Here is an 8,983-nt window from a genome sequence, read left to right as displayed (position 1 = left end):
AATAACCTCCCAGGGCTGTAGAGAGGATTCGATTAAAAAAAAAAAAAAAAAAACTTGGCACAGTGTCTGGCCCATTAGAGAAATGTTAGCCCCAGCTTAGGCCAGCTGGGATCTGTTTCAAGTTGGTTCCCACATCCTTTTGGCATGCCCGCATCCGTTTGTTTTTTGAGAACTTCCTTATTTTCTGGCACCACAAGACGCTACAGGCTGATCTTGTATGTTTCCTGCCCGAAGCCTACAATCAGCTGTTTTACCAAGGAGTCTTCCTTCCTTTTACTGGACAATGAGAGCCAGAAACCAAAGTCTTAACACTGGGTGCTCTTGCTGCTGCTGGCCCATCTCAACAGAGGGAGGCACCAAAGGCAAAGGCAATGCGTGTAAGTCACGTGCGCAGACGTGCTCACCTTGTTTCTGCATCTACCCAGCTGAGTGCCTTCTGAGCTGCCTCCGATCTAAGCCGTCCTCAGGGTTCACTCCAGCCTTCCTTCCTGGGGTGCAACTTCCCTCTCCTGCGGTACAAACCACCTGCTATCATCCATCTACTTCTTTGTTCTGTCTCAGCACACCTGTGAGGCAATTTTGGAATTGCAGCCCTCTAGAAAACACGTTTACCAATTACAGAGTATGCTCATTCCAACTCCTTTCATCTTTAGCCTTATGACTTCCAGGCAAAACACTGTTTGCTACAGTGATTCAGATCAGCCCCTTTTCCCGTCAGCGGCTTCGATGGGGTCCTGTCATACATTTGTATAGTTTGCGTCAGTCATCAGCTTACTGCCTCCCAGCTCAAAATGCACCAGCGATCAGTGCATGCTCTCAGCTGGAATTCCTTTAGAGGGAGCCATGGTAAGCTTTCTCAGTAGGCGGAGCTGGAAGAACACAGCAGGAGAAAGGCGGTCTGCCATTTCCAGCGCTGGTGGGGGTGGAGGGCAGGGTGGGCCTGAGTGCAGGCGGTCTGGGCTGCCCATTTGTAGCCTGGGTCTGCTGATGACCTTTTCCAGAGCCCTCTCCACACAGATCCAGGAGTCCCACAGGCAGCTTGTGTGGCCTGTTCTGCGCTGGCACCCAGACTTCCTCTCGAAGCCCAGGGTCACACACTGAGCTGCAGCCACAGGGCAAGGCTCCACATGGTTCAGGCACTCAGAAAGCCTCCTGGCCCCGTGGCCCCTGGTGACCGTCTCTGCTATCCCTGGACTGACCACACCTTCTCCAGGGAGACCCAGACCCCTTGCAAGACCCAGACCCCTTGCAAGACCCAGATCCCTACTACAATACTATGTAGTTTCCTTATACCTTAGAATTAGTCTTATATTATTGATTATTTGTTTATTAACTCTTCTGCTGCCCTAGGAGGACTCCCTGGGGGACAGACGGTTTGCCCTGGCTCTAGAGAAACGTGTCCTGACTTAATAAAGTTGCCCCATCACGACCCCTTGGGGCCAAGGCCAGTGAGATGAGAAACGCAGACTCAGGCTGGTGGCTGTGCCCCTGGACTGGTGGTTGCACAATTCCAAGTGCTGGTGAGGATTAGAGCAATTGAAACACTCATAAACTTTCCAAAAAAAGAAAAAAATTGGTGTATCTACCCAACTGGAGGGCTGTACCCCACAGGCCTACAAGGCCTGTGCTTGCCCCACCTCAATACCAAAGAAAGAGCCTGGAGTCGGGAACAGAGACACCAGCAGTTTAATGGATGGGGGAGCTTACCTGTCTGAAGCAAGATCCGGGAGCAACACCCCACCACGTGTGGTGGAAGGCGGGCAGAAGGTGGCGACAGTCTTTGCTCCCAGGAGGAACACTGATCATCAGGTGGGCTCATTAATTACCAGGGAAATCAATGGAGAGGCACACCCCTCATCAGGCCTTTGATAAGAGCAGCTGGAGTGGAGACAACAATGTAGGAAGTTCAGTCGCGTCAGCAGAGCGCAGGTGAAGCGGGCACCGGTCGGGGAGAGGATGTACAGAGCAAGAGAACACCCTGACCAAATACCAATGGAAAGGCACGAGAAAACATACCTTAAGAATACACACATTCCCATTATTTGTAATAAGCAAACACTGGTGTGGCCAAACACACTGCAGTTTTCATCCAATGGAATATGTAAGATTGAGAATCAAAAAATTATGGCGACGTGGCGTGACACGGATGAATCTCACATGCATACTACTGGGGAAGAGACATGTTAAAAGATAAACTGAGGCACATTAACATTTTCAAGATTTTGAGCACATATCAGCTGGAATCAGGCAGTACTAAACTTAAGTTGGCTGGGTGTGCTCCATGGACACGGGCTGGGGGCTTTTATAGAGAAGACACAGTAGCTAAACAAGGAAATTACCTGATTGGCTATAGCTTGTGTGGTGGCCTAATATGACAAAGTCTACTTGGCTGCTTGTGACTGGTCGTTCTTAAGTTTCATTTTCTCGGATTCCAGTGTGTTACTTCTGGCTGTGGTTTCAGTTTGCTTTCTAAGGCTACCAGGGCAGCACGACCACCTCGTTCTAATGGACTCCTTGTTTAATTTCTTTAACACAGAGGGCTGTGTTAGACGTTTTAATGATAACATTAAAAAATAATAGGGGACTTCCCTGGTGGTCCAGAGGCTAAGACTCCATTCTCCCAATGCAGGGGGCCTGTGTTCAATCCCTGGTCAGGGAATTGGATCCCACATGCCACAACTAAAAGATTACATGTGCCCCAGCTGAGACCTAGTGAGGCCAAATAAATAAAAAATCATGGTTGTTTGCTTTTTCACCTTTTTTTGCAATGTTAACAGAGTTGTGGAAAAATAAAACTCAAAACACAAATAAAGATGCTCCAAGAGAGAACAAAGGGGCTTCCCCGGTGGCTCTGATAGTAAGGAATCCGCCTGCAATGCAGAAGACCTGGGTTCTATCCTTGGGTCAGGAAGATCCCCTAGAGAAGGGAGTGGTAACCCACTCCAGTATTTTTGCCCGCTTTGAGGGTCTCCATATACAAGCCAGAGCAGGTGGGAAGCTCTGTAGTCAGGTACCTTGGGTCTCAGAGGGCGCCAAGTCTCTCCTGAAGGAATAGAGGACGAAGCACCTCAGCGTGTGGCCATGCCCTCCCACCCACGTGGGGACCTTGTAGCCTCATCTCCAGGGCACAGGAACTGCAAGAGCTTTTGTCTCCAGTGGGTGGAAGAGTAGGCTTGGACAGCTTAGCGTCTGTGAAACACTGTCCCACAAAGGCTTGGCACAAGCAAGGAAGTAAAGAACAAGAGCAAAGATGCAGAGGGACAGGCGTTCGAAGGAGGGCCCTGGATGGCCATGTCTTGCTTTGTGTCTCTCCTCCCGGATTCTGAGGACAGCAGCCCAGTTGATAAGGACTTTCAAATGTTAGAATGAGAAAGGGCAACTGAGCCTGTCTCCACCACTAGTAGGGCTTTGGAGATAGAAAGGTGTGTTCCCAGTTAAAGGTGGGCAAACAGCAGAGCCAGGCTGAGACTCGCCCCTCCCGACGGGAGTCCGGGGCACTTCTTTGGTAATATTTCTCTGGATGAAGCCACACATTCCGCGTCTTTTAAAATCCCCCGTGGAGCCATGTCCTGTACTTGAAACTGAGCCAGAATCAGCTGACCTTTGTCCCTGAGGCAAAGACCTGGATCAGGAGCCCAGTCCAGGAACATAAGGAGAGAGTGGATCTGAGCTCTTCTAAAGTAGGAGACCTCACGTTGCACTTCAGATCCGTCAGAGCCGGGAGACACTGCCACACCCAGCTCACTGCGACGGCAGAGATGGATCTGGACATGAAGGTGTGGAAGCGAATGTTCCAGGAATTAATTCGGGAGGTGAAGCCGTGGCACACGTGGCAACTCACGCTGGACAAAAGCCTTCTTCCTAACATCCTGAAGCCAGGGTGGGCACAGTACCAGCAGTGGACCTTTGCCTGGTGAGTAGGGAATGCGATGGTAACATTCCAGAAAATTCTTGCTCATTTCTTCTTACTTCATACACTCATTACTTTTCTTCTGCTCATGCTTGTAAATTGGAGATTACAGGAAGGTGCCCATCATCCAAGATGCTTCAGGTTCATTAAATTTTTTTTCCTTATTACACTGAACTGCAAGATGAAAGCAAGACTGAGCTAATGCCCAGAGAGAGAAAAAAGAAGCTGTGAGTGGTGAGGGTGAGAAGCAGTGAGGAAAAGAGAAGGGGAGGAAGGGAGGCTCTTGCCTTCAACTGCACAAAAGCTGGATGAGCAAGGCTTAGGGCACATGTCCCCTGCTTTGGGGACACCTGGGATCCAACACAGAGTCTGCGGGGGAGAGATTCTATGCGCTAAGACCCCCTCAGAGAAGGGGCGGAGGGCGATGAGGAGCTGAGCAACACTCAGCAAACCTGGCCCCTCTCTACTCCGAGCTGATGGAGTCTTTTTATTTTGTCTATTGATTTATTTTTGCCTGCGCTGGTCTTCACTGCTCTTGTACAGGCTTCTTACCACAGTGGGTTCTCTTGTTGCAGAGCACACGCTGTAGGCACGCGGGCTTCAGTAGTTGCCGCACATGGACTCAGTAGTGGTGGCGACAGGCTTGAGATACTCTGAGGCATGTGGGATCTTCCCCAACCAGGGACTGAACCCATGACCCCTGCACTGGCAGGCAGATTCCTATCCACTGCAACACTGTAGAAGTCTGATGGAGTCTTTTAAAAATAGGACCTTCTGAGGTCATTCAAAGTCCAGCCCTCTCTTTTCCAGTTGGGAGAGTGGAACCTCAAGGGTTGGGGGTGGGGGCCTGGGACTCTATCCTGGAACTGGGGTTCTGCTCAATCCCTTTTCCGGGAGAGGGTCCAGGCAGAGGAAGCAGAGCTCTTCTCTCCTGGTGGTGTATGTTTTCCCGGGCCAGAAGCATCAGAGCAGAGTCTCAGCTCACTCCTTATAGTCTGGAGGCTGGAAGTCCAAGATCAAGGTGTCAGCCACTCTTCTGGGCCACAGGCTTCTTGTTGTGTCCTTACATGGCAGAAGGAGCTGAGGTGCTCTGCGGGCTTGCTTCTGTAGGAGCACTAATCTCAGACATCCTAATCACCTCCCAAAGGCTTCACTTTCTAACACCATCACCTTGGGTGTTAGGATCCCAACGTGGGAATTTGGGGGGTACACAAACATTTAGACTGCAGCATTTATCCACATCCACTTGTATCTATTTGTGGATTTCAGTTCAGGGTTCCTGGGGCTCTTGCACGCATAGCCTCTGATCCACTTACATCTACATGTGAGGAAGCCTTGGTTTGGGGTCAAGAGACTGGAGCTCCAGTCCTGGCTCTTCCACCTGCTGGGTCTCCGGGCATGACACGTTGCCAGGGTGTGCCTCATCTCTAAAATGATTACATTGGACTTGGAATTTGCCCAAAGTCCCTTCCAGCTCCAAGGGTTTGTGATTTGCTGTTTTCATGGCAGACACACCCATGGGTCACACTCTGTGTCGGTGGCACAGTGGAGATAGGAACATGGGGCTCAGGATTTCTTCCCCGCTAACCCACGCCCCCTATCAAATCACGTCTCTGCGCGTCCTTCCCACACAGCCCACAACTTGGTCATACTGAGCCAGGTTATGGGTCTTGTCTTCTGTCTCCACAGGTTCCAGTGCTCCTTGTGCTCTCGAAACTGGGCCTCCGCCCAAGTTCAGGTCCTTTTCCACATGCACTGGAGTGAGGGGGAATCCAGGGGGCAGGTGAAGATGAGAGTCTTTGCCCAGAGATGTCAGAAGTGCGCCCAGCCTTCGTTTGAGGTTCCCGAGTTCACAGAAGAGAACATCTCAAGGATCCTGAACAACCTGGTGTTGCAAATTCTGAAGAAATGCTATAGAGAAGGAATTAAGTTCGTGAAGAGTCCTATGATTAAAGACATTGCTCTCAAAGGGCCACATAACAGTGACAACTGCGAGGCATGTCTGCAGGGCTTTTGTGTCCAGAATGACATGGGTCTCGCCGTGCAGTCACCAATAGCCCTGCCATTTCCCACAATAAGCTCGCCCACCCTTGGGATCACCGCTGAAATGCCTCCCACGAGTGGAAGCACCAGAGAGGAAGCAGTGAAGAAAAAGAAGGTATTACCCAGATCGTGGTTTCCTGAGCCCACACCAGCTGAGAGCCTCCCTACTTTGTGGAGCCCAAGAACGAACACCAGCTTCCAGAGGGAGAGAAGAGACCAGGATTCCTCCTGCGATCAGAGCTTCTATTCCCACCCAGCCCAGCATCCCAGGAGCACACACATGCGCTGCTGCTGCTTCATCCTAATTTTAATTGTAATTATAATCATCATCGTAACTGTAATTGTGGTAGAAGTCACTATCTGAGCCTCGAAAGCTTGATCAGTGAGTTTATAAAATCAGACACACAGTCATCTACTGTATAATCCCACTGACGCAAAATATTCAGATTAGGTAAATCTAGAGACAGGAAGTAGATTTAGGGATGCCAATCAAAGCACAGGGAAAGGAGAAATGGTGGACAACTATATAATCTGTATGGTTTTTTGGGGGGTGGCCAAAATATTTTAGAGGTGATGGCTGTATAACACTGTGAATGTACCATATGCGCCTGCACTGTTCACTTTGAAATGGTTAATTTAATGTAAAGCTCACCTCAAGGAAAAAAAAAAATACTGCAATTTCATTCATTCTCTGTAGAACTGAGACTGAGGCGTTTATGGCTCATGGAACCATTTGGAAATCTCATGCAACCCGGGGGCCCTCTCATCAGAAAATTTCGCACAGATCCTCTGTTGTCAGTCTGTGGAGGTGTTTGCTGTTCAAAGCATTTGCCTGAAAATCCAGGTTCTAAGTCAGAGGCCTCCACTGAGGAGCTAACACACAGCTGAGGAGTGAAGCAGGAAGCTCCGCCAAGGTTGGCAGTTATCCTTCCAAGGTCCATTTAACTTATTCTTTGTACTTTACTATTTCTTGTCACATGCTTTGTAATGTATGTTATTAGCAGAATGGGATAGTGATGCGATAAATAAATACACACCCATTTGGTGTGTGTGTTCAGTTTCTCATCGACAGGGTTGCACAATCAAAATCATCAGGGTGGTGGCGGTGGGGAACCCTGCTCTGAAGGACCAAGGGTGGAAGCCTGTGCATGGATTCTCAGCTAGATTCTGAAATCCAGTTGTTTTTGTACAAGTTTGCTGTTCTGATTAATGAGAACTATCTTAAGACTCATTCTCACATCTTCTTTTAAATGTAGAAATAGGAATCCTCCCATTTACATGGCTAAAATGAAAGCAAAAGTCATTTACAGCAAATGCTCCTTTTCCCTTACCCTCGTCCCCTTCCCCTTCTCCGTCCGTCTGCCCCCCTCATCAGTGTCAGTGGTTCCTGCAAGCACAGGGTTGGTCTGGTCCAGCCCCAGCCTGCAGGCTGCTCCCTCTGGGGCAATCTCTACAACTACTTCACTTTGCAAAACTGAAGCTTTGTAGCCATTAAACAACAACTCCCCCTTTTTCCTTCCCCCTAGGCCCGGCTAACCAACACTCTTCTGTCCATTTCTTTAAATTTGACTACTTTAGACTTCATATACCTCATATATGTGGAATTACATAGTGTTTGTCTTCTTATAACCAGTTCATTTCACTTAGCATAATTCCCTCAAGGTTCACCCATGTTGTAGTGTGTGACAGGATTTCACTTCCTTTCTGGGGCTGAATAATATTCCACTCTATGTATGTACCATATTTTGTTTATCCAGTCATCTGTTGATAGACACCTGGGTTGCTTCCATCTCTTGGATGCTGGAACTAGTGCTTCTGTGAACTTGGGTGCACAAATAGCTCTTGAGACTCTGCTTGCAACTCTTTTGGATATATATACTCTGAAACGGAACTGCAAGATCATACGATAATTCTATTTCAATTTTTTGAGGAACCTCCAAACTGTTCCATAACTGTACCGTTTTACAATCCCAACATAAGGATTCCAATTTCTTCACATTCTAGCCAACATTTATTTCATTTATTTTGTTTTTTTTTTTAAATGTGTAATCACCATATCAATGGTGTAAGGTGATATCTTATAGTATTTTTGATTTGTATTTCTAGGCAATCCATTTTTTTATGATGAAAGTTTAATTTTCCAAGGCAATATCAGAAATAATATTTGTAAGAACTCAGCACAGAGATAACTACTGGGAACACAACCCAAATGTGTGGGTAAATCTTTCACAGACTTGAGCACAGTCTACATACCTGTATTAGACAAGTTGCTATTAGACTTAAAATAAATAGCAGGACAAGACAGAGAACACACATGCCTAAGAAACAAGCGTGTAAGAGAAATGAGGGAGTCCCACAGCCCATACACACCTGGATGCTGGGTGACCAGTGAGGCGGGGAAGGTATGCTGGGTCATTACCATGAAAAGGATTTAGGCCTTCCCTGATGGCTCAGTGGTAAAGAATCCACCTGCCAGTTCAGGACACACTGGTTCGATCCCTGGTCTGGGAAGATCCCATACGCCTCATAGCAACTAAAACTCCTGTGCCACAACTATTGAGCCTGTGCCCAGAAGCTACAACTACTGCACCCACATGCCATAGCTTCTGAAGCTTGCGTGCCCGAGAGCCCATGTTCTACAACAAGAGAAGCCACCACAACAAGAAATCTGCACGCCACAACGAGAGAGCAGCCCCAGCTCACCGCAACTAGAGAAAAAGCCTGACAGCAACAAAGACCTAGCACAGCCAAAAATAAAGCACAAAATCAAAAATTTTTAATTAAAATTGTTTTTAAAAAGGAGGTTCCTAGTGGAAAGCAAATCATCAAATCTTAAAGTGGGATCAGCCTTAAAGATTGTCTTTTCCACCTCTTATTTTTTGCAGGTGGGGAAAATAAGACTCCCCCAAAGTGAAGTGATTTTTCTCAGGACAGTACAGTGCATTTGTAAAAGAGCTGGCCTTGCAATCCCGGCTCCTTGAGTCCCAGTGTTGACTATCGGTCCCTTTAGGAGGTTACCAAATGTATTCA

At 47.9% G+C, this 8,983-nt stretch overlaps 1 protein-coding gene across 1 annotated transcript; it reads left to right on the top strand.

The window, feature by feature from the left end:
* Positions 1 to 2,124: 2,124 nt before the first annotated feature.
* Positions 2,125 to 7,166, top strand: RTP3 (receptor transporter protein 3). Its single transcript, XM_069562287.1, has 2 exons — positions 2,125 to 3,913; positions 5,600 to 7,166. Exons 1-2 carry the CDS (start codon positions 3,759 to 3,761, stop codon positions 6,315 to 6,317), a joined length of 873 nt encoding a protein of 290 aa, XP_069418388.1. The 5' UTR covers positions 2,125 to 3,758; the 3' UTR covers positions 6,318 to 7,166.
* The last annotated feature ends 1,817 nt before the right edge of the window (positions 7,167 to 8,983 follow it).

Source organism: Ovis canadensis, chromosome 19 (assembly GCF_042477335.2).
Source record: "Ovis canadensis isolate MfBH-ARS-UI-01 breed Bighorn chromosome 19, ARS-UI_OviCan_v2, whole genome shotgun sequence".
NCBI classification, from domain to species: Eukaryota; Metazoa; Chordata; class Mammalia; order Artiodactyla; family Bovidae; genus Ovis; species Ovis canadensis.
Note: the sequence above shows the minus strand (reverse complement) of the source record. Positions and strands in the feature narration are given on the sequence as shown.

Coding starts and splice junctions, on each gene's coding strand:
- RTP3 (XM_069562287.1), top strand. CDS start 3,759: ATGGATCTGGACATGAAGGTGTGGAAGCGAATGTTCCAGGAATTAATT. Junction 3,914..5,599: donor CAGCAGTGGACCTTTGCCTG/GTGAGTAGGGAA, acceptor CTGTCTCCACAG/GTTCCAGTGCTCCTTGTGCT.